This window comes from Tasmannia lanceolata, unplaced genomic scaffold, assembly GCF_043159265.1.
Source record: "Tasmannia lanceolata isolate RefF3 unplaced genomic scaffold, GAP_Taslan_0.1 ptg000008l, whole genome shotgun sequence".
Taxonomy (NCBI): Eukaryota; Viridiplantae; Streptophyta; class Magnoliopsida; order Canellales; family Winteraceae; genus Tasmannia; species Tasmannia lanceolata.
This window is the reverse complement of record NW_027518685.1, coordinates 56,041,423-56,068,627: the sequence shown is the minus strand read 5'-3', so window position 1 is coordinate 56,068,627 and position 27,205 is coordinate 56,041,423. Positions and strand designations below refer to the sequence as shown.

General features: G+C 38.9%; 1 protein-coding gene across 1 annotated transcript; it reads right to left on the bottom strand.

Annotated features, from left to right (window-relative positions):
* Positions 1-1,902: 1,902 nt before the first annotated feature.
* LOC143883067 (uncharacterized) lies at positions 1,903-9,794 on the bottom strand. Its single transcript, XM_077386432.1, has 5 exons — positions 8,328-9,794; positions 7,367-8,198; positions 6,860-7,264; positions 4,304-4,405; positions 1,903-2,006 (listed from the first exon to the last, which is right to left on the bottom strand). The coding sequence occupies exons 1-5, from the start codon at positions 9,792-9,794 to the stop codon at positions 1,903-1,905; spliced, it is 2,910 nt and encodes a 969-aa protein (XP_077242547.1).
* Between the last annotated feature and the right edge of the window lie 17,411 nt (positions 9,795-27,205).

Here is a 27,205-nt window from a genome sequence, read left to right as displayed (position 1 = left end):
ACGTGCTCGGATTTCAATGAAATTTTGAGGGAACCTCGGTGAGACTCTAATCTAGCTTAGGGTGAAGTTTGGGACCCTACCTAGCTGATTTGATGGGGTTTCGCACAAACATAGCGAACTTGGGTCCGGTCAAAATGGGGTGTCTACAGATGCCCCTCTTTGGCAGAGTATGCTTGTCACGCGAATGCCAAAGTTGAACAGACAACACATTTTGATCGACCCGAAAACAAAAGAAAGTAATTTTTGGGTTTTTGGTTTAAAAACGATATTCACAAAAGTAAAACAACAACAACAAGGCTCAAAGCAAATAGGAAAGTGATCTCTCACTAACCCTTTAAAAGAAAGGTAACCATAATATCTCTAAAAGACAACCTTTTTTCTAATGCTTATGACTCAACTCAACAAACAGAAAACACAAACACCCTTTCATTTTTGAAATCACAAACGCTCAAAGAAATTTTGTTTTATATGGTGCCGCATAAACCAGCTCCATAGAAATCTAAATTCATATGGTTCTGCACAAAATAGACCTATATGAACCTCCTCTTAGGCATACTAAAACAAACATAAAACCAAACACTCAAAGAGTCCTTTTCTTTTTTTATATGATGCTGCATATACCAACTCCTTGTAAATCCAGATTCTTATGGTTCTGCAAAAATCAAATCCATATGAACCCCTTACAGATATTACAAAACCAAAACATCTAAAGATTCCTTTTCCAAAAACGTGGTGCTGCATAAACCAACTCCATGCAAACCTTTCACAGATATACGATAATAAACATAAAACCAAACACTCAAAGAGTTTAAAACCAGGGCGATAACTATACAGACCATTGCTGAAAATCCATATGTTTAGTTATCAAGATAACTCTGACTCCTCTCTTTCAAGGTAACGAATCACCTAAGATTTATATGGTGCCACATAAACCAGCTCCATGTAAATCCAGATTCATATGATTCTGTAAAAACCAGATCCATATGAACCTCTTCGCAGATATGCCTGACTCCTAACCAGTTAGGTAGCGACACATTACGGATCAACCTTGATTTGTATGGTGCCGCATAAACCAGCTCCATACAGATACAAAATCAAACACTCAAAGAGTTTTTTTTTTTTTATCATTGTATGAAAAACTTCACCAAAACGATTATAAAACCAAACACTCAAAGTGTCTCATTTTAAAAACAAAAGAAAAAGACCAAGCCACGCAGCACAAACTCCGATAATTTCCAACTTCATTGGAAACTTCTCAAAACGCTAAACGAAAATCAAGACCGTGAAACACTGAGCATTCAATTTCTAATCTTATTAGAAACTCAAAACAATGGATTATTGAAGGAAAAGACATTATAAACTTTTAAATTGATGAAAGAAAAGGACCAGGCCATGAGATACAGACTTTGGTAACTTTCTACCTTATTAAAAAAAATCTCAAAACCAATGAAGCGAAAGATTAACTCTTATAGATTTCATTGATGAACCAATCATCTCTCACGAAGAGTGACTAAAATGCATGATCCCGGTCAAAGACCGAACTCAAGTAACTTGAAGAAATTTTCGGGTATCAACCCTTTTTCGAAGATGAAAAACATTCAACAGAAGTTTGAAGATTGTTAGAATAAATTTTAGACTTCCATTGGGGTAAAGAATTTCCAAAAGACTTGACTCCAAAGGAGAACAACCAGAATGAGGAGCTTGATTTAAAAGAGCATGTTCAAACTTCTCTAGTCGCTATCTGATGAAAATATCTATCTCAAGCATCATCGCTTGCTTAACATCTTTTATGACGTAAGTTATAAAAGATGCCCCTAGTATGATTATTTTCATAACAAGATTCATTATAGAGCAACACAAGAAAAACAGGCCAAAGGCTTTTCATTATCAAATACTTGGGATTTACAAAAGATTCTTCTCACGAACACTTGAATTTACAAGGCTTTTCACAGGTACAAGAAACTTGTTCTGCTCAAAATTCTCTTCATTTCTGCCATCTGCTGATACTGCAAAGGAGTTTAAAGAGTCTGTCACTTTCTGAATTCTACTCGGTCTCACATTATCCACGGGAACCATGAATTCTTCACTTCTCTGAGGTTTTTTTTCTTTATCACCCCAGCTTTGGGAGAACTTTGACTAACAAGACCTCAAAACTTGAACTCGACTCAACAAAGGAAAGACTTTGACAAAAACAAACGAAGACTTTGATAACACATGACTTTTACACTAAGAGAGACTGAATCTGCTTCTTAGACTGATAAATGTTTTTTTAAAATGGAAAAAGTCAACCACTCTTAGAATCTTTTGAATACCGCGTTTAAAGGCGTTTCATCCCTCTTTTCGGTATTTCAGTTATGGTTATTATCCTTTTGGATTGCTTAGTCTCAAACTCTCTAACTCAAAGAGTATCAAAGAAAACCTTGCTGGCGCTTACTCAAACATTGAAGTAATGCTAAAGAAAAAGATAGTCTAGCTGGCTCTTGAAATTGTCCTTTCTGCATGAAGTCACTGCCATGACCAAATCGCGCTTTCAGGTTTTCGATTTAGCGGACCGCATGCCTTATATTTTGCGTGGACTGTCTGCCCTTACAGATTTTCCATCCAGCAGGCTTTGCACCCTAATTTTTGCCTAAGCCGCCCTTTCGGGTTTTCAGCTTAGCGGGTGAATGACCCTAACTTTTGCCTAGACCGCCCTTGCGGGTTTTTGGTCTAGCGGGTCTGAGACTCCATCATTTTTTTCTTTCTGTTTCTCTACAAACTTGGGCCTAAAATACACCAAAAGGACTTTCAGGTAGGCTTAGGTTCAAACAGGGTAAATATTGGTATGTTTGAATGTTTTTAAACCGAATCTGGACCTTCCAGACTGCCTACGTATCCCTGAAGAAAATGGGAATCAGGTCTGCGTAGTTCGCCCATTTGGGGTTTCAAAGATTTTTATTTTCAAAATATTATGAAAGATTTGACCGAACCTGAATTAATCAGGCTACCTACTTACCCTTAAAAAAGGATCAGGTCATAACGTAGTTCAGGTTCAATATCTTTTATGACGCAAGTCATAAAAGATGCCCCTGGTTTGAGTTTGTCAAAGAAAGGAAATATTATTTTTTTTTTACTGGCCCAAAGGGTTTGCAAATGGTTTTAAACATATAGGTTGATGGCTCAAAGCTCAAATCGATCAAAGATGGCCTTCTGGTGTATCAGGAGTAATATTTCTTTAACTGATCCAGGTTTGTAGGTTCATTTAATTTTTCTCTGCTTTCATTTAGGAGTCTTACGGCTTTTCCAGGCAGGACTTCATCAATAATGTAAGGACCAGACCAGTTTGGCCTAAATTTCCCCCTCGGATCAAATATCGGTGCCCTATTGGACTTCAAAACCAAATCTCCTGGCTTCAGGTCACGGACTCGAACTTTCTTATTGAAAGCTCTCTCAATCCGCCTTTGATATCCCTGAATGTGATATAAGGCTCTCAGCCTCTTCTCATCTATCATCTGCAGCTCATCATGTCTGGCTCTTGCCCACTCAGACTCTGGTAAGCTAGCCTCTATCATTACTCTCAAAGAGGGAATTCTCAGCTCAACCGGCAAAACCGCTTCCATTCCGTACACCAAAGAATACGGAGTCATACCTGTCGAAGATCTGATCGATGTCCGATAAGCCCACAAAGCATATGGAAGTTTGTTCGACCAGTCTTTATAAGTCTCAGTCATCTTACTGATAATGACTTTGATATTCTTGTTCGCTGCCTCTACAGCCCCGTTTGTTTGAGGTCTGTAAGGAGACGACTTATGATGTCTGATCTTGAACTCTTCACACAGGTGTAAAACCTCCTTTTTGAAATGTGACCCATTATCTGAAATCAACTCGTGAGGTACTCCGTATCTGCAAATGATATTCGCACGAATGAACTTTGCAACTGTGTTCGAAGTTATGGAAGCATATGATGCAGCCTCGATCCACTTTGTAAAATAATCGATAGCTACCAAAATGTACTCATGCCCGCTCGAGGACTTCGGATAAATCTTTCCAATGATGTCTATCCCCCATACTGAGAATGGTCATGGCGAAGACAAAGAATGCAACTCCGAAGGAGGAATATGAATGAGATTCGCATAGACTTGGCACTTGTGACATTTCTTCACAAAGGCAAAGCAGTCTGCTTCCATTGTGGGCCAATAAAAACCAAGTCTCAAAATCTTTCTGGATAACATTTTCCCATTCATATGAGGGCCACAGACTCCTTCATGGGTCTGCTCAATAAGCTCTGCAGCTTTGTCCTCATCCACACACAGGAGTTGAATACCATCAAAAGATCGCCTGTACAGCTCTTCACCACAAATGATGAAGTTGGCAGCTAATCTCTGAAGGGTCTTCCTCTCTTTGCTCGAAGCTTCAGGAGGATGTCCTTTACCAGAAATGAGGTTCTTGATGTCAATAAACCACGACTTTCTATCTGGACACCTGGCTGATATCTCAATTGCATTCACATGCGCCGGAGCCCACTGTAATCTCACAGCTAAGGGTTGAACCTCCATAGTTGCAGAGATGTCAAGCATCGAAGCCAAAGTAGCCAAAGCATCAGCAAAGTGGTTCCTGGTTCTCGATAGGTGAGTAAAAACGATATTCTTAAATTTTTTAACCAAAAATTCCAAATATGTATTATAAGGAATCAATTTATCCTCTCGAGTTTTTCATTTCCCATTGATCTGACAAATAATGAGCATTGAGTCCCCAAACACATCTATGTCCTGAATTTGAAGAGCTAAAGCTGCCTCAACCCCTGCAATACAAGCTTCATACTTTGCCATGTTGTTTGTGCACTCAAACTGCAGTTTGATGGATATAGGGATATACTCTTTCTTTGGAGATATCAAAACAGCACCCACTCCTTGACCCCGGTTATTGACCGCTCCGTCAAAATACATCGACCATCTGGTACTCGGAGTTTCTTCTTCAATATCCATGATCTCTTCATCAGGAAACTCAGCCTTCAGAAAAGCACTCTCCTCAACAGGAGCATCAGCCAATTGCTCTGCTATAACCCGTCCTTTGATGGACTTCTGAGTGACATAAGTGATGTCAAACTCAGACAATAACAATAACCACCTTGCAGTTCTTCCTGTAAGGGCGTGTTTTTCAAACAAGTACTTCAACGGATCCATCCGTGACAATAAAAATACCTTGTTCGATAACAGATAGTGGCAAAGCCTTTGGGTAGCCCAAACTAATGCTAGACAAGTCTTTTCCAAAACTGTGTACTTTAACTCATATTCTAGCATTTTTTTACTGATGTAATAGATGGGCTTCTCCCTTTTAGACCCTGCATCTTTCTGAGCAAGCATACACCCCATTGCAGTATTTGTAATCGACAAATACATCAACAAGGGTTGGCCATGAATGACGGGTGATAAGACAGGAGGTAAAGATAAACATTGCTTAACTCTCTCAAACGCTTCCTGGCATTCATCATTCCACTTCTTCGAGGAATTCTTCTTTAAAAGCTTAAAAATTGGTTCACATGTCATAGTTAAATGAGATATGAACCTTCTCAAGTATTGAACTTTTCCAAGGAAACCTCTGATCTGCTTTTCTATTTTTGGCGGTTCCATTTCTTGGATTGCCTTGATCTTCTGAGGATCCACCTCAATTCCTCTTTCACTGACCATAAATCCAAGGAGTTTCCCTGATGTAACTCCGAATACACACTTGTTTGGATTCAGGCGAAGCTGATATTTCTTGATTCTCTCAAAGAATTTTCTCAGGGCAACAGTGTGCTCAGGTCGAGTCTTGCCTTTTACAATCATGTCATCGACATATACCTCGACTTCTTTGTGAATCATATCATGAAGAAGAGTGGTCGCAACCCTCTGATAAGTCGCACCAGCATTCTTTAAACCAAATGGCATTACTCTGTAGCAGTAAGTACCCCATTGAGTGATAAACGTTGTTTTCATCATGTCCTCAGGTGCCATCTTGATCTGATTATACCCGGAGAATCCATCCATAAAGGATAAGAGTGCATGTCCAGCAGTATTATCCACCAGAAGATCAATGTTCGGCAATGGAAAATCATCTTTTGGACTTGCCTTGTTCAGGTCTCGAAAATCAACACACATTCGAACCTTCCCATCCTTCTTGGGCACTGGTACTACATTAGCGAGCCATTCAGGGTATTCAACCACTTGGATGAATTTCACCTCTAGGAGCTTCTTGACTTCTTCATAAACTTTCAACTCCCATTCAGTTTTGAGTTTTCGGAGTTTTTGCTTCTTTGGATTAATGCCAGGGATTAAGGGTAATTTGTGCTGAACAATCTCTTCACTCAATCCAGGCATGTCATCATAAGACCAAGCAAAAACCTCCTTGAACTATTTAAGTAAAGATATTAATTCTTTGCGCACCTCAGGAGATAAAGTTTTGCCAATCTTTATTTCCCGAATTAAGGTTTCATCACCAATATTCACGATTTCAATTTCCTCTTCGAATGGTTTTGCTCGACGACTCTCCTCCTGTTGAATCATATGTTTGATTTCAGGGGAAGTTTCGTCGGCATCCTCATCAGAGGGGGAGTCTTAATTATCATTATTATTATCAGATTTTAAAGAAGATTCAGTAGATGAAACAGAAACAGGAATATACACAGAAGAAAACTCCTTTATTTCATTGAAAGTAGAATTGAATACATCCAATGACAAATGGCCCACATCAGGCTTTACAATGGACTCATGAAATGTATTTACAGACTCAAATGAAAGGTTGACATCAGTATCAACCGATTCAAACAAATGTAAAGAAGAAACGCCAGGCCCATCAGCAGAAACAACCTTCAACTTGACTTCCTTAGGAGAAATGGACTCACCACTGACCTCAGAAATAGACTTGACCTCTACAGTACCTGCATTAAAAGAATCATTAGAAATGGAAGACCCTGAATTAGACTCAGAGAATGACACATACTTATAAACAACTGACTCTTTTGAGGGAGAATGACAGAACTGAAAAGTAACCTGAGGTAGGACTTGAGAGGTCCAATTAGTCAAAGGTCCATCAGCCGGGGTAATAAGATGAGTGGGATTCAGTATAAGCGGGCTCTTGCTGATCACGGCTACAATCTGCGAACTCTCATGGAAAAGGGAGCTCAGTATATCCGGCCCTATTGTATCTGCCCAGTCTGTTTCAGCAGCTTGCAAGCTTATCGGCTCATCATCCAAATCACAATCAAAGAAAATTTCCAACCCAGGAAGTCTCTGCCCAGTAGACTCATCTATTCAAGTTTCAGTAAAGCCACAGAAAGGAAAATTTGCTCCTTCCTTACGGAAACGCCCATTCATTCTCAGGTCAAATGGTCCCATTGGTAAGTCCATACCTCTGCGGCGACACTCTGCCCATTTCATCATGTAGCGCTTCATCTCTTTGACTTCTGCCCTGGTCGATTCATACCCAAGTCCAAATAAACCATTAAAGGTTTTGAAGACTGACCACTCAGTCATACCCTGATGGTATCTGCCCAGTCCTGCACCCGGGATGTAACCTTGCATACGAATCATTCTGACGACTTTGGAATTTGTACTGCTCAAGAAGAAAATCTCTTCATTCATTACTTCTTTAATAGTTATAGTCGCCACTTCTAAGGAGAAACCAGTCAAACAAATATCTCCATCCTTTCCTAGGGTCAATTCCTGCGAAATTTGACCCACTTCAAAATCTGGGTCTCCCTTAACAGTGACCACCTTATGGTTCAGAATGAATTTTAATTTCTGATGTAAGGTGAATGGGACAGCTCCGATTTTGTGTAACCAAGGACGTCCCAAGAGCAACAAAAAGGAGGCTTTAATATCTAACACTTGGAATTCAATATCAAACTCTTCTCCTCCTATCAGTACCTCAGTAACTAGAGTCCCGATCACATCTCTTCTGGTCCCATCATAAGCCAAAATACCTTGATCAGAAGGAACAAAGCTCTCAGGTCTGAAACCAAGAGTAGTCGCTGTACTGAGCGGGCATACATTCAGTGCAGACCCATTATCAATAAGGACCTCGGGCACTTTCTTTTTGTTACAAACGACAGTAATTCGAAGGGGCTTTGTATGGTCCTTCCCCTCTGGGGGCAAATCACTATCTGTGAACGAAAGAGTCTTCGCTGTCCTGGCCACGGAAACTACACTGACAAGCTCGTCAGGAGTTATCTCAACAGACACCTGGGCAGAGTTCAACTCTTTCAACACCACTTGTCAGTGTTTCGAGGATGACATCAAAAGACCCCAAACAGAGATGTTTGCTTGGGTTTTCTTCAACTGCTTTAAAAGGTTATCATCTTCTTCATTCACCACAAACCGATTCTGCCTCTGGCTATCAGCAGCCCTTGCAATCTCAGCCGGATTGTCAGCGCTCAACTCAGGAGGTTTAAAGACTCGCCCTCCTCTGGTCATGTGACGCATCTCGTCACACTGATCATCTAGCAGCAATAATTCATCATCGTCCATACTTAAGACGTAAGGAATTCTGACATCTTCTTGCTGGAAGTCATCCATTTCCAAAACATATGGAGTCTTCCCTTCTTTCCCTTTATCATCATAATGAGAGGTATACGACTGAGATGAAGAGGACTCAGCAATCTCTACGTCACTAAATGACAATATATAGGGCTGCTTCCCTTTCACATCTTGAAACTCTTCCTCATCAAATTCTAAAACATAGGTGTTATCTGTCATGATAGCACATATAAGGGCAGAAGGATCAAGGATGGGCTCATCACAAAAGATGGCATTAGTTGCAGGAGGAGGAGCAGCACGATGATTCGGGAGAGGATTCTGAGTAATATTCGGCCCTTTAACTGAGAGCTCATCCTTATCAATCAGGTTTTGAATGGCATGCTTCAAGGCGAGGCAATTTTCAGTTAGATGACCAGAATTCCTGTGATATTCACAATGCTGATCCAGCCTCCAGTATGGTGGTAATGGATTCGGCACAGGTTTCAGATCCGGAAGTTTTATCTTTTTGTCCCTTACCAGCTTTTTCAATATCATTGGTAAAGGGTAAGGGAGGGGATCGAATTGCCTGAAAACATTTTTCCTTACCGGTCTAGCCACCTCAGCAACAGCTTTGACCTCTGGTCTAAAAGCCGGCTTGAAATAGTTCATTGCATGAACTTCTTTAGGTGGGGCCATAGGCCTCTTGCCTTCTCGCACATCGGACAGTGCCTTTGCTCTAAGCCCCTTGGCTATAGCGTCTTCCGTCTGGGTGCCAGTTTTTATCAGATGATCAAAACTGGGATAATGCTGGGGTGCTATGAAATGGAAGTATTGCGGAGACAGACTTTTGATCACTAACTTGATCTGATCCTCCTCGGGCATCCTCTGACTCAACTGAGCAGACTTGCACCTCCAACGCCTAATAAACAAAGTGAAAGTTTCCTGAGGACCTTGCTTTAGCTGCTTCAGGTCTCTCTTCGTTATCTCAATCCCCTCCTCCATCAAAAATTGTTCAACAAACAAGCTCGATATATCATCCAAAGATCTTGTTTCTTCCAGCTTTAACCTCAGAAACCACTTCTTAGCTATTCCTATGAGAGACATGGGAAATAGCTGAGCCATTTGTTCACGGCTCAACCCGTGCTGCTGAGAAAGGGTTATGAACCATCTGACATGGTTCCTCGGGCACCCAGTGCCATCATACCTATCATAATCTGGTGCTTTGAACTTTGGTGGCAAAGTGACAATAGGAGTCTCAAAGTACTCAGAAATATCGAACCTCTTCGGCCCTTGGAATTTCATGTTTTCAATGTCCTTGGCCATCTTCTGACACATAATGAATAACTCCCTCTCCCTATTCGCCTGCGGAGCGCAATATTCTTCGGCATATTGATCCTCATCTAGGTCAATCTCCACAGGAGGAATATGAGGTCTATCGGGGTTAGGAAATGCAGCAGGAGTAGGCTAGATGACAGGCGCTCTAGAAGTAGAGGTCTTGTCGGTATTCTGAGATTTTAGCACAGCTATTTCCTCTTTCAACCCCGAGATATCTCGAGACATGTTTCTCAACAATTCTTGAATGACCATCATGGGATCAGTTATATCAGCCATTTGGTCAGACTCTGATGAGTTAGGTAACTCAAAGGTAGGGGATAAAGATTCTCTGGATGATATGGGTGAGTCAAAATGACGGACAAGTCTAGAGACCGAGGAAGGTCTAGACCAGGTAGGTTTGGACTGGTTATCTTTTGATGGAGCGATGGTTGCTCTCTTTCAGAATCCTGAATGGAAATGAACATATTAGATTAAATGGATGATGAGTGAAATAAGACATTCTGAGCAAATAAAGGTAAGAAAACAATAAACACACTTTATTGATAAAACTTGATCCGATTACAAAGATAAACTGGTAAAATGAAGGATCGCATGATCATAATGCTGAAATTCGGAACTACAAGATGCTTAAGACATAAGATAGATGAAGATTCTCAATCATCTTTTTCCTCCAATCTAGCCCTCTTAGGCTTACGATTTTCGGTGTCCTCCAATAACCACTGATAATACCCTTCGGATACTCCACAATATCTCTTGCCTCGCAAGCTCCACGACAATCGCATTACTTTATGATCCCAATCTCTACAGATTTCTTCGGCAATATTACGATTGAATTGTACAAGAGGACGATCAGGTGCTAGAAGATAAAACTCAGTTCGAAAATCCCCATGCAAACATTCAGTTTGAAATCCTTCGTATTGACGGAAGATGCGGTCCGGGATATAGAATGAGGTTTTCTCCAGACCAAGAAATTGAACAATTCTATTAGCACGGGTCTGGGTTACAAACTGATGGTAAACAGGGAACCACCAAGCAATTTGGTCAGCTTGATGGGAAGCTAACCAATCAATCCATTCAGCCTTAGTATAGGAAAAAGTTTTGTGTTCCCATTGGTCAAACCTGGACAAGGTAAAGTCTTTGTTTTGCAAAGGTACATAAACTTGGAGTTTTAAACAGAGCCAGATGTACAGAAGGACTGGGGATCCAGCAAAAGTGGTACGTACTCCATTGACAATGTCATCCAATCCATTTAGGGTTTCTGCAAGCATGGTGGGGATTGGATTATTCCCTTTAGAAATTTGATAGACAAAGTCCAGAAGTTTAGGGGAAGCATAATGGATATCTTGGGAAAGTAACCATTTGGAGTAGACACACAAAACCAGGGCATGACTACGGCTGGTTTGGAATTCCTTGGTTAGCTTACCAGGCTGAGCAAAAAATTTGACCAATTGCTTAATGGACACACCTTTCTCCCCTAAGATGGATTTAACTGGAACAACTTGAGAGGAGATAAGCTGCTCAAAGACATGATTATAACCTAACTTGGTATCAATTTTGACCAAAGGGCCAGAGCGATCACGGTCCATCAAATAACACCATTCGTCAAAAATGGGGCAGACCTCTTGCATGCCGAATCGAAACACATGGACATCCGGCTGCCAAAAAGTGGCGGCTGCCTTAAGGAGGTTCCAGTCAATCTTATGGGTAGCAAGACGGTAGAAATGGGAAAAGTCATGACCAGAGAAGCTAAGGCGACCACCTCTACGATCAGAAATCCACTCTTTCAACACTTCATTAGACATGATAAATCACCTGATAATCAAGGAAGGTAAATAAAATGAGAATGAGGACGACTCTAAATATTGAGATACAAAAGGAAAAGTATTGACCATAAATCATATGCTCAAAGGATACAGGTAGGATACAAACAGGATCAAACTTTTCCATCAATGATCTTGAGAGGATCCAAGGGTAAAACATGGATCAAATGGATAGTCACTGGATGATAGATCACGGTCATAAGAATGACAAAGTAAGGTCAAGGACCAAATCTAAAATCTGCGTGATGGATGGATATATTTGATCAACTTAGATAAGAAATTCTTACTAAGAAGTAGGTCCTGGTCTAAGAATCAAGAAATACCAAGATTGAATTTATCATCAACGAAACAAGATGGAGGCCATGGCTATAATAGTGTCAAAATAGAATCCACTGACCAGGTCCAAATCCGAAAGATGAACTGATACCAATGATAGACTTAGACAAGGAAACCTCACAAGAAGAGTAGGCCCGAGTCTAATAGGATCGACTTTACCATGAAAGAATCAAAAGATAGACCATAGCCACAAGGGCGACAAAGAAAGAGCCACATGGCTAGGTCTAAATCTGAAAAAATGATTGATATGATTGATTGGATTAAATAAGGAACCTCACTAAATAAGTAGGCCCTAATCTAATAATCAATAAATATAAATATATATACATGCATATACCCTAACCAGGGGCACCATCACTAGTCTAATTTAGCAGAGTCAAGAAAATCTTGACTCTTGACAGACTGATGAGTGTACTACGACTGCGTCTGTAGCCACATGAAGTGAGCTACCCTAATCTATAGATAGGACAAGGCCCCTAACTCTAGGCTCCACAAGTATAAGTAACACATGTTTGTCCTTATATGCAAACAAGAGGACAATGCAATATATAGAAGGGGTGCCGATGCGAGGTCCACCTGGCCGGGTGCATAGTTACTTGTACACTGTGACATAGAGTCCAGTGTACGAACTATGTCCGTTTTACACACGAAGTGTCCAGGTGCTGAGTATACTACTGGTGCGGTGGCACTAGAAGGCGGGTATCGCCCTCACGGCTCCTACTCATAGTATCTCGAATAGGTCATCTGATAGTATATCCAAAGCAAACCATAGCAGAAAGTAACCACAAAACAGATAATATATGCATGGATGAAAGTGGTGTGTGAACCCTTGTTTTATTTACGCATTTAATTGGCGCCCCTGGATTCTAATCGATTAAATTCTCATTTATAATGATTTTAGCCCAAAATTCTTCAAAATTAGTAAATAATGGCATTTTTACAGAGTTAGGCAATGTTCCAAGAAATCCCCAGCAGAGTCGCCAGCCTGTGGACCCCGATCCGGGAGAGAGGTGGGGGACGAGCCCCCAGCGGCCTCTTGGATCATCCACGTGTGAAGGAGAGCTCTACCAAGGAACTCTCGAAACGGTTGCCACCCTCATAGCATAGCACGAGTCGCGATATAAAAGAGATACATCTCGATTCGGGAACAAGTCCGGATTCGAAACGTATCTAAACAAACTCAGAGTCGCCATCCACAGTATACGGCCATGGATCCTTTAAACAAAAATATGCTCTGTATACCATGGATAACCAGAAATATATATGGGTTCGTGCCTGATTACGAATGGAGAAGGTCTGAGAGCACCCCCAATTCGTCCGAGTGCAAGCACTTGGTCTCTTATGCCATTTATTATTAACTTCAAAGAGTTTCGGGCGAATATCATATGAAATAAGAACAATTCTCAGGAATCGTCTACCTAAGCATGCATTTCCTGAGAATAAAGAAATAAGCATACAAAATGAGATGAAAAATGTGTCACCTAAGCAAAGCTAGGTTATGAGTGACATGTCTAATGGGTGTCTAAATTTTGATGTGCAAACACATGCAAGCTATAGCTAAAGGTATAGGATCAGTAATAAAAAGTAAGAAAACATATCAAATCATACAATAACTACACAACAAATCCTAAGACTCTAAATTATTAGCCCGAGTCCTCGGATGGTTTGGTATTCATCCAAAGAAGCCTACGTATCCCCGCCTCCACGAGAATCAAGGCAACGTAGTTCTTCCCGCCTATTCTAAGCTAGGATGCCTAAGACACCTAGACCTCTATCCTAGACTCGATCTAAAAGACCGGACCATTTATTAAAGTTTCTTGTACGATTATTTAAATTCCAGTGAATTGTGGATTTTAGGAAAGGAATCCATTTGTTCGAGGAAAGGAATCCATTTATAAAGTAAACAAAGAGTTGTTTACAAGATCTTTTGTGCACAGAAAGAAATCCATTTGTTCAACTTGAGGTTTGCATCGATTAGATCGTTGGAGCATTTTCGAGGAGTAGATCACGCAGACTTTTTTCTTCTCATCAGCAAAATAAGGTATTTATATTTATGTTTATTAAACCATATTAAAATCAATTAGTCCCTAGGAATCCTGGGTTAGAGCAAAAATTTTGTTCTACACGGTTTATTCATTCGCAACGTGTAGCGATGTTGCTCGGAGTTTTACAACCAATCTAACAGGCCATGGCTCATTCGCTTGCTAATCCAATCCCCCATCGACACAGTCTAACTCGCTCGCCTGGTCGATTCCATTAGCCCTGGCTCAGTTGCTCGCCAAGCCAATCCCTGATCGACCCATGCTCACTCGCTCGCCTAGTCGATTTCATTGGTGCTGGCACATTTGCTCGCCAGGACAATCCATGATCGACACAGGCTCACTCGCTCTCTTGGTCGATTCCATTGGCCCTGGCTCATTCACTCACTAGACCAATCCCTAATTGACATAGGCTCATTCGCTCGCCTGGTCGATTCCATTGGCCCCGGCTCATTCGCTCGCTAGGCCAATCCCTGATCGGAACAGACTCAGTCGCTCGCCTGGTCGATTCCATTGGCTCCGACTCATTCGCTCTCCAGGCCAATACCTGATCAACCCAGGCTCAGTCGCTCGCCTAGTCGATTCCATAATTTCATTGGCCCTAGCTCACTCTCTCGTCAGGCCAATCCCTGATCGACCAGGATCACTCCCTCGCCTGGTCGATTCCATTGGCCCTGGCTCACTCACTCGCCAGGCCAATCTCTGATCGACCTAGGCTCACTCGCTCGCACGGTCGATTCAATTGGCCCTGGCTTATTCGCTCACTAGGCCAATCCCTGAACGACACAGGCTCACTCGCTCATCAGGTCGATTCCATTGGACCTGGCCAACTAGCTCGCCAGGCCAATCCCTGATCGACCCATGCTCACTCGCTCGCCAAGCCAACTCCTGACTTTTTGGTTCATTCACAACCAAGTCAATGTTCCGGCGTAACCCTCGAAACCAGAGCAAGTCCATTTCTACACAGTAGCTCCCCAAGATCAAAATAACCCTCAAAAGTCATGGATTGGATACTAGAAAAGCATCACATCCTTGTAGGTGTTCGTATCCATACAAACACTTGTCTTTTGGCCAACCCTCAAGACAGTCAACTCTAAACGCCGAAAAGGGTTCTTCCAAGATCAAAACCCGTTAAAATAGAGTACTCCATCTAGTCAAAACTACCCATCCAAATCCGTGGAGGATAGGAATAATTAAACATTAACAACTAAAAGAGAATATGCTACCATGAACGATGTATGTATATCATGAGTGATGTGAGACGGCTAAACCCAAGGCCTTTTGGTTTTTTCCTCCAATTCTTTTATTTTTCTTTCTTTTCTCTCCTCATGGCCTTGACCGCACGACTAACCCCTACCAGCCGTCTATAGGTAGGGACGTTATGGTTTTAGATTACAAAACGCAATTATCTTGCCAAACCGCTTCGGGGATGGATTCCCTCATATGCATTCCAACTAAAGGTTGTACACACTGCTCAGGTTGGCTTTGGACTTGAAGTCCCAAATAGGTGTCAACGACCTCCGCAAATCCCCTTTTTCCTAGGTGCCCATGCATGGTTATTTGTTTGTGATTCTTGACATATCACTTTACTAATGTCGCAATAAACATAACCAGAATTATCATGCTCACATACATCCTACAGCTTCTGACTCACTCTTACAATCATTAAGAGGAGAACTTGAAATTTGATGCATTTAATAATTGAATACAATGCCACATATCTATGAACAGTTGTATAAGAGACGAAATGCAAGTGTGACAGCCCAAGAGGGGGGTGAATTGGTCAATTAAAAATTTTGAGCTTAATTAGGTGAGTAATTAAAATTAATTTACTAATTAAGCACTATTTGATCTAACCCTTGTTTAAATAAGCAATATAAACAATCTAGGGTTTAGATACACCTTTATGTTTATATGCACTAACCCTTGTTCAATAAATAATAAGTATAAAAGAAATAAGAAGGATAGAGTTTACCAATCACCAATGTGCAAATGAGAAGGAGAAGAAGAATTAATTCACAACGCACAAGATTTATAGTGGTTCGGTCTATTACAAGACCTACTCCACTCTTCCAAGTTTACCTCCATGGGATCTCCACTAAAATGATGAGATTCTTCAACGGGCGAATCTCCAAGCCGTACACCTGACTTCTCAAAGTCCAAAAGGGACACACCCTTTCTGCACAAAGCCTTAATGAGGGGACACACCCTCTTACAACGTCTTCACCTTTCTTAATGGGCCGAAGAGTAGACCCTCACAACGTCCTCACCTTTGTTACTGAGCCGAAGAGAAGACCCTCAAATACAAATGAAGAAAATAAAAGAAAGACTCTCTTGCCTCTTAGATAGTCGGATTACAAACTTTGATAGCTCACCAATACTCCAAGAAAAGATAAAATGTAATGCCTATGGAGTTCCTCTTGATAAAATTTGCAAATACAAGATCAAAGAGGTTTAGCTTTTGATAGAAGGTTTTAGCTCAAGGAAAATGGGATTGTCTTTCTTAAATGTTAAAAAGCTTGTAGAGATAGGTTTTAATGATGTATATATAGTGTATTTGAAAATATGACCGTTTGGGGTAAAACTGTAAATAACTGGCTTGAAAAAGTCAAGCTGAAAATGCCCCAACGGCTAGTTTGCTCGACCGCGGCGGTCGATCGAGCCTTCGCGGTTGCCCGCCCCTATTGGGCGCCCTTTTTTATCTTGACTCCCCACTTGCACTTTCACTTGTATATGATATAACATTTATGCTCATAGAATGCTTATCAAAATAGAAAACAAAGTAGAGTGCATGATAAGCCAAATTTTTTTTATCTAAAGATTTTCAACTTTAGCACAAGTATGGGGGCAATAAACCATGTGAGCAGATCACAATGGTCTATATAAATATGAAATTGTAACCATTTGGGTCTCCCCCTATGTATTTGTTAGAGGCCCTATGTGAAACCTATGATATAGGGCATGACAAAACAGAATGGTTTGAAAAGGTGAATGATTTAATCACTTAGGCTTCATTGGCAACTTTTGATGCAGATAAGTCTCTATCTGAGCAAGGATATGCTCAAGTCTTAGACATAACTTTCAAGTTCACAAGTTACTCCATATAGAGGTTTTCTGGACAGCAAGCAGACAAGTCTCTCCCAAACCATGGATATGCTCTGAACTGTGATATAACTTTTAGAGATCACTTGTTGCTTGCTCTTAGATATTTACACATAAAAATGTAAGCTCCCCCTGACTATGTGCATCCAAATTTGAATATCAAGCACATAGGCCCTTGATTTGAAATCACCTTAACCATTCAAAATTTTGCTCCATTCAAATGATAGTCACAAATTGAATATGAATGGATGATTATTAGACATGAGATATGGTAATGAAAAGAGTATAGTCTAATAAACACATGGATAAAAGAATCAAACAAATAAGGTATATATCCATGGCAACCAAAGATCATGCATATATAGATGAAACTATAATGCTCCATATACATGATCAAATGATGAAAGATTGATACCACACTTCAATTAATGTTTCTTAAATGATAAAAGTGGTATTTAAAAATCTCGAGAGAGAAAGTAAAATTGAACTTTGTATTCTTCTATCTGGAACTCTTCTACTGATAAATGTTTAGAAGAGCTTAGATCAATGCTTGACCCTTTCTTCCATGTAAGGGCAGCATCTCTAAAAATTCTTCCCAGATTAAGAGATTGGGTTCTTGTTTTAATTCTTCTCCTTCATCAAAAGGTCTTCCTTGAGAGGATGAACATGAAGTGCACATGCCAGCCTTTAGGTATGAATCTTCAATTTTCTTAGTCTCTGTTCATCCTTCATTGTGGAAGAATGTAGAGATGGACAGAGGAAAATTGAGTACATCTACCATCTTATTACATCTGGCACGATGGAAGGAGACAAGCACCAAAGACAAGCTGCGAATGACATATGGTTTGAGTAGAGTCCTCCGAAGCTAGAATCTTGGAAAAGATGATGGGACATGACAAGCTTACAGAATCAATTCTCTCTCCCAAGAGATTGTCAGTGGCCTTTGATAAAACCTATGAGGCAAGGCATGACAATATACTGTGGCTATTGATATGAATGTAGATGTATAGCCATTGGATCTTATCATGATGAAAAAAATTTACTTTTAAGAGCACATGATAAGAGACTACTTCATAGGCAATGAGATCTTCAACTCAAGCACTATCCTATGAAGGAGAGTTCTAGAGATTTTTGAAACTCTAGAACAAGCTACTTATCATTGGAAATGATGAAACCATAAGAGTACATCCAAGATAAGTATAAAGCCTAAGAAATATGGCACTGAGGCACAGGCTAAGGGATTTTGTCATAAAAGAGGGATGATCTCAAAATGTAGGTATAGGACAAATCCCAACTACCACACATATGAAGCAACAAAGCTCCATATGAGTGAACTCATCACATGTAGTGTGATACCCATATCAACCTACATATGATAAGATGGAAAGGACAGATATTTTCATGAATTGCTCCCCCTTTGTTAGAGACTCATACATGGTGTGAGTCCAAAGGGCTATCAAAACACAAAAGCACCAAGGGATTTAAAGGTGAATGATTGACAAACCACCATTGGGCTACAAATGCTTGATTGCTAGTGGTAGATATGTGATACCAAAGGAGATGACAACCTAGCAAACCATGTTCTCCTTAAATATGTGCATATATATATATATATATATATATATATATATATATATTATATGTATAAGTGACACTTCAATACACATATGGCTTGTCATGGTGAAGATGTTGGCTAGAAGCCAAAGAGATTAGATGTTTTAATTAAAGTGAGTGTACACTCTCCATCTTACAAGGTAAGAGGACTAAGAGTACCAATTGAGTAGCTTTTAATTTTAAGTTTACCATATTTACCATGTAGCTAATGCCTTACGAGGGGATAAATCTATAGATTATATAGATAAGCTATTTTAGCTCAAATCTATAGGACTCGGACAAAAGACAAGTAGACTATAAAGGATTATGTCTGAGAGAGACATACATGGCTCATGCAAGTGATAGTATATCACTTATGGGTAAACATAAGCAAGATATGACATTTTAAGACATGCATGTATAGTCTACAAAGCTTGGACCCAAGTGACATGACTCATAGGGTTCATGGTCCAAACAACTATGCTTACATCCACAAACCACCATATAAAGATAGGGCATTTAAGCACAAAGTGCAAAAGCCCATGGAAAACCAAAATGATACTAGATTCCTAAGACATTTTCAATTTTACTCAACCAAGTTTCATAAATTGAATCTAGACACATTTTCAATTCTCTACAAAGAAAATCTTCATTTAGAACAGTAGAGAATAATCCAAGGAATTTAAGAGAATATCAAGTGATAAACACCTTGGACACATGCATTCCAAAATTAACTACTGTGACTAGATAGTTTTATCTTAGTCATGAGAGGATATTCATTTTAAACTTTTAAAACACATTAACTTTAACCCATCAAGATTTCTTATGTATTTAATGATAATCATTAAACACAGAAGAATGGGTTTGAAGGACAACTAGGTGCATAGTAATAAACATGATTACTCACCTAGGATACAAAAGATGTCTAAAAAGAGATTTGAGTGGATTTCCTTAGACATGGCTTTTAACACATTAATTTTGCTAGAAATAACATTTCAAACAAGCTGAATGTTCAAAGATCTAGCAAATGCTAAATTTGTCCTAGATAGAGTTTAAATATGGAGAAAATTGACTTATTAGACAAAGTTGAACTCAAGGGCAAGGAGTGGTTGATTTTCATAAAAGCACACATATGGTTTTCATAATAAATTTTCTATTGTGAATTTTTGTTGTGGATGAGTACTAAGTGCAAGAAGATAGTGTGTGCACTTAAACTAAAAATTCTAGAATGATATTCAATAAAGTACAAGGATATAGTCTACAGCAAGTATACCATTATTTTACATATAGATAACAACATGGATGTGATGTGATCATTAAAGCACAATGGGCAAAGATACATTCTATTAAATTATGTGTAAAGATATGTATCTAATCTTAAATAAAGAATGATAGTCATTTAAGCACATGTAAACTAGATGCAAAGAATGAAATATTGAAGTAAAGCATCTACAGAGAAACCATATGATATAGCAACTAAGCACAACCCCATATATTAATATATTCAAATGATGATTTGAGTGGAGGATTTTGGAACCCAAAATACTTTGGTTCCGACCAAGTTTGTTTGCAAGAGTGTATCTTTTCTTACCCAAACAAACTTGTTTGAATTCACAAATCTAAGCTTACACCCATATTTGTGATGTTCTAATCTACCACAATAAGTACATGAGTAATGATTGGTAGATGAGGAACACGAAGAACCACAAGAAAGCATATGATGACAAACATGTTTGTCCTTTTCTTCTTGCATTCTTTGGTTCTTTATAGAGAATTCTTCATTTACTAATTTTATTTCATTTACTTGATCTTCAAGGCAATTTACTTGTTGAGATAAATTAGTTTTTAATTTTTCTTCATTTTTACAAACAAGTTTATATCTTTCAATTAAATCCTTGTTTGTGTTTTCAAGGCTTTTATTTTCTATTTCAAAGGCATTGCATCTTTTAATTAAGTCATCATTTCTTTTTATCAAAATTTTGCTCAAATGACTTAATTTTTCATTTCTTTTAAAACTTTCATTTACTTTTGATTTTAAATTATCTATTTGAATTTCCAAATTGGAGATTGAATATTTGAAAGAATTTTCATTTGCAAAAGATTTTTGTAAAGTCTCTTTTTGTCCAAGAGTTTTATCATTTTAAAAGAGACAACTATCTTTTTCAAAAATATTTTCTAATGTGGTCCAAATATCTTTTGCATTAATGCAAGTAGAAATTTTCTCAAAAATGTTTGGCTTTATACCACAACACAAAGTAATCATTGCCTTTGAATTCAAGAAAAATAATTTTAAATCATTTTTAGTACTTTTCTTTAAAATAGAAAATCCCCTTTCAATGACATCTAAGATGTCATAATCTATGGATTTGAGATAAGCAAGCATTTGCACTTTCCAAGCTCCATAATTCGTTCCATCAAGAAATGGAGGAAATAGGGAGGATCGGCCTCTCTCAAAATCCATTTGGATTGTCACGGATCTTTCTCTTTTAGATTTTGAAAATAAAAACCTCTATAAGAGCCTTAGCTTTGATACCAAATGAATTGCAAGTGTGACAACCCAAGAGGGGGGTGAATTGGTCAATTAAAACTTTTGGGCGTAATTAGGTGAGTAATTAAAATTAATTTACTAATTAAGCACTAGTTGATCTAACCCTAGTTTAAATAAGCAATTTAAACAATCTAGGGTTTAGATACACCTTCATGTTTATATGCACTAACCCTTGTTCAATAAACAATAAGCATAAAAGAAATAAGAAGGATAGAGTTTACCAATCACCAATGTGCAAATGAGAAGGAAAAGAAGAATCAATCCACAAGGCACAAGATTTATAGTGGTTCGGTCTATCACAAGACCTACTCCACTCTTCCAAGTTTACCTCCTTGAGATCTCCACTAAAATTATGAGATTCTTCAACAGGCGAATCTCTAAGCCGTACACCCGACTTCTCAAACTTCAAAGGGGACACACCCTTTTCTGCACAAAGCTTTGATGAGGAGGCACACCCTCTTACAACGTCTCCACCTTTCTTAATGGGCCGAAGAGTAGACACTCACAACGTCTTCACCTTTGTTACCAGGCCGAAGAGAAGACCCTCAAATACAAATGAAGAAAATAAAAGAAAAACTCTCTTGCCTCATAGATAGGCAAATTACAAACTTTGATAGCTCACCAATACTCCAAGGAAAGATAAAATGTAAAGCCTATGGAGTTCCTCTTGATAAAATGTGCAAATACATGATCAAAGAGGTTTAGCTTTTGATAGAAGGTTTTAGCTCAAGGAAAATGGGATTTGATCTTTCTTAAATGTTCAAAAGCTTATAGAGATAGGTTTTAATGATGTATATATATATATATATATATAGTGTATTTGAAAATATGACTGTTTGGGTAAAACTGTAAATAACTGGCTTAAAAAAGTCATGCTAAAAACGCCCCAACGGCTAGTTTGCTCGACCGCGGCGATCGCCCGCCCCTATCAGACGCCCTTTTTTATTTTCAAATTTCTTACCGTCGTGGTTGACCAGCCCATGGCTGTCGTCCGACGAGGCTAACCTGTTCGCTCAAAAATTCGGCTCAAAAACCTATCTGCGATCGACCGACACACGGCGGTCACCTGCCCAAACCCATGTCGGGATGTTCTGTTTCAAACAGAACTATTTCGCGGTAGCCCGGCTTACCCCAGTCGACCGGCCCGCTATTTTCCGCAAGGGCTTGATTTCCAGCTTCCTTGCAGCAGTCGTCCGGGAGACCCCCAGTCGACTGGCCCTGGTAAAAATTCCATTTTAACATTAAAATTTTAGGGAGTTTGGGCAATGGTCTTTGGGCATAAGTCCTAGGTTTTCAAACACATTTTTGGGTGTATTGATGGTTTTCAAAGATGTAGAAAATTAAGTATGAAAACCATTTGAAAATCTTTTGAAAGTGCATTTAACATAAAATTAAGAGGACTCCAAATACATTCTAAAAGTGTATACCATGAGTCTTCTTGGAATGTCTTTGCTCCTTTGCACTTTCTTAGACTTCTTTGGCTTGTGAGTGAACTTTTCCAACTGATTTGGCTCTTGTGACTTCTCCTCCAATCTTCAATGCATGTTGCAAGGTGCATGAGATGTCACCAATGGCATGTTCAACTCCAAGCTCCTTCTTTACACTTCCTAGGAACTTGTGGGATCTTCTTTTTGAGCTTCTTGAATAGAACATCTCCAAATGTTGATGTCTCCAATGTAGGTGCAAGCTCTTGGTTCCTTTGCTTCTTGATCCACAAGTCATGTGTTGAGAAGAGTTGTGTAATGACGATTATGACATGAAAATCTTGTATATAACACAACACCTCAAAGCAACACATCAGTCAATAAATGCTAATCAATTTACTTTGCTAGCATCAAAACAAGAAGGTAAGGTGAATGATTAAACCCATGGGAACCTTTGGGCTTACAAGAGAGAAAATTAGAATACTAACTACAACAGGACAGTGGTGTAAACACCAAAATTGTTATTGTAAACATTACACATGCGAGTCAAGCTGTCACTTGTCTTATACCATACAAGCGTTAAGGACAGAAATGGATTCCACTAAGGAGAAAGGTGCAATGATCCTGGAGTAAAAGAGATAGAGTGTAACTTGTCAATTTTTGTTGCTGAAGAGGGTCATAAAGAGAACTCAACACAAGGTCCAGATTTTTGTCCCATTTTGGGACTCCAATCCCTCTCACAATACAATACCCTTGCTGCCCAGATTTGGGGTACAAAAGCCACACTCAATATAGCACATATGCTGCCCTATTTGAGGTCAAAAAACTCACACCTATATAAACATCTATGCTGCCCTGTTTTTTGGAATATTACATACATCCAAATTACTATTGTTGCTCTGTTTTGGGCATAATAACACACGCATAAAAAGACTCTAACTGCTGCCCTTTCTATGGTATAAATACAACACACAGACAATATTATTGCTGTCCAGATTTGGGTATTAAAATCAGCAAGTAACCCAAACTAAGTGTTGTCATGTTTGGGCCCGACATACACAACGAAAGCAATCATAATAATGGGTTTATGCATAGGATTGTTTAGATTTGGGTATAAAAATGCCATTTAACGAGTTATATACACATAAAATCATTTAAAGATCTTATATGTAGAATACTGCTAATTTTGGGAGCTGACACAAACCTTTATTCAACAAGTCTTATGTGCATAGTACTGAAAAGTCACTTTGTGGGGTCTATGCACCTAATATTGTTGATCTTCATCCTTAAAAACCAAATTTACTACTCTTGTAAGAAACTAACACGCACAAATTCCCAAATCCGATCATTCTTTTATACAAGGATAATTATGGAAAACCGACCCCATTATATGTATGTATAGATTTTTTTTTTTTTTGAAACAATGGCCTAGAACAGTGTCGAATCTAAGTCTTTGCACACACACACACATATATATATTTGACTAAGTACATATACTATGGTTGGAAAGCAGTTACGCAAGGTCAATTGTTGAGGTTAAGAAGGAGGACTCATAGAATCAACTGACAACTTTACACGATAGTAATATTAATGATATTTGGAAAAATGTAAAACAATTATTAAATCCATTTTATGGACATAAACTGTTTAGATGAATATATATATATATATATATATATATATATGAAGGCACATAAAAATCATTAAATCCATTTTATGGACATAAACTGTTTAGATGAATATAAATATAGAGAGAGGAAAATAATTGTGAGCTTGAAGCTTATATGAGCTTGAGGGCCCAAACACATGGGTCCCCCATTTTTTTTGGTGATCCAAATCATTCATTTGCAAGGCCCCATCATAGATAGGGTGTGTACCAAAAATCAGCTCCATTGGATCATCCTAACCCCTCCAAAAGCGGAGGGCAAAAATGGGCAGATTTGTGGCAAACGGTGTCTGTCCATTTTGCCCTCCACTTTTGGATGGGTTAGGATGATGCTATGGAGATGATTTTTTGTACACACCCTATGTATGTAAGGGATGCTTTGGTTCATCCTAACAATGTGGGCCCACATGTGTTTGAGCCCTCAAGCTCATATAAGCTATATGAGCTTCAAGCTCACAATCATTTTCCTCATATATATATATATATATATATATATATGAAGGCACCATTGGATTTATCATATGCACACAACACTGATAGGGATAGAAACATACAAGAAAAAAAACATTTCACAAGCCCTACACACTTAGCATTGCTAAAATTAGGAGAATACCCAAAAATCATTTGAAAGGTTCTATAAGCAAGAACTGTTGGGATACGAACCAAAATAAAAAGATTCATTTTATAAGAACTGTTAAAATACAAAACGTATATGAAGAAAATCATTTAAAAGGCCTTATATGCAAGAACTGATGGGATGCAAAACACATCCAAAGACACACACAGATATATATATATATATATAAGAATCATTTTATTGGAAGCCTTAAGTGCTTAGTGCTGGACATACACCAAAAAATCCTTTTAGAAGAAAAAAAAGAAAAGAAAATATGCAGTTGCAGATGGCAAAACTCATCCATCAATCTATAGGATCAATGGGTACTTGGTGGATCAAGGTTGAAGAAGACTAGATTACTCTCTTTCTCTCCTTCTCCTTTCCTTTTTCTCTCTTTCTCTCCTTCTCCTTTCCTCTCTCTCTCTCTCTCTCTCTCTCTCTCTCTCTCTCTCTCTCTCTCTCTCTCTCTATTATTATTTTTTTTAACTCTTTCTCCATCTTGCTCCCGCTGTGGGCGTGCGCACAGTGAGCGGCAAGAATAGGAGTCAAATATATCTCTTCCCCCCTTATTTATTTACTTGCTAAAAAAATACCAATGGAAGGCAAGTTTCCAAGTTTCTTTATTCTCTTTGGCTTATCACAAAAAATAAGTTAACTACAAGGAAGGGATTTGAATTTCAACCCAAAGAGGTGCGCCAATAATATTTCCAAAGCTTTCCCAATTTCCACAAAAAGAGGTGTACTAATAATATTTCCAAACCTTTCCCAATTTCCACAAAAAGAGGTGCACACAACTCAATTTTTGAGTCGTGCTTAAGATCTCCCCAATATTAGAGATTGCATATCCTCCCCCTAATTGATCTCTTTCTTTTTACATTTAAATGGTTTTGATTGTTTCTTTAAATATTTAGATATATTTGGTAAGTTTCAAGGCACATCTTTTATTAAATACAAGGCAACCATAGATATGCATATCTATATTAATGAGGGTGGGCCCACACTCCATATAGAAGTGTGCCCACGTTTTCCCATGAGAAGGGAAAACGTGGATCCTTTCTGAGAAGAAATCTGATTACAGATTTTCCACGAACTTCTCTATTTTACGTGAAATTTTAATTCCGAGGAAAATTATATGTCCATTAAAGTTTTACAAAGATTAAACAAAAGCCCAAACCCATAAAATAATCTTAAAGCTTGCCTAATATGACAAATCGCGTCATAAGGCCATACCCTAATAGTAAATGGTCAATAACTTTGTCAAATCATGTCCAAATCGCGAAATCTTGGGTCCGTTGGATAGATAATCGAAATACCCATCTAACGGACCCAAAATTAAATCGAGCGGACAAGATTTGATGCCCCAAAAGTGAGCTATAAGAAAAGTGACGAAAATATAACATGAGCCATCGATTTTCTCAATTTTCTTAACCTTTTGCGGATCAAGGGATTTAGATGCTGAAGTGGTATGATTAGTTATCTACTTGAGTTAGATCGACAATTGGAGGAATCCGGTGGTTGATCCAACGATCCGAAAGACTCTAAATCATAAATTTGTATACATGATTACGGAACACTAAGATCTTTTCAATCAAGATCATTGGTCGGGTGATCTACTGTATAAATTAATTATAAAAAAATAGCCAATGTCGACCCTTAGTGGGGTCGGGCATTACATTCTACCCCCCTTAAGAGGAGTTTCGTCCTCGAAATTCACCTCCCTTACATCTATATAGAAAAAAATTAGGCAAGGATAAGCATAGGTATGAGTAGACCATGCATGAGTTTCTAACAAATCCAAATTGTAGAATGAAAAGTACCTCCAAATAACTCTAGAAACTTCTCACGAATATCGGATTCTCACTCCCAAGTAGCTTCTTCGGCGCCATGGTGACACCAAAGCATCTTGACTAATGGAATCTGCTTGCTCCTTAAAACTCTATCATTGTGCTCCAGGATGCGCACAGGTTCCTCTTAAAAGGACCAATCACCTTGAAGCTCCACCTCATCATCCTCAAGCACATGGGAAGGATCAGGATGGTACAAGCAAAGTTTGGACACATGAAACACGTTATGCATCCGCTCAAGGTTTGGAGGTAACACCAATTCATAAACTCGAGCTCCAATCTGCCTAGTGATGCGACAGGGCCCGATGTAACGAGAGCTCAACTTCCCTTTCCTACCAAATCGCATCACCGTCTTGAAGGGTGAGATCTTCACAAAAACCTTGTCATCAACTTCAAACTCTAGCTCCTTAC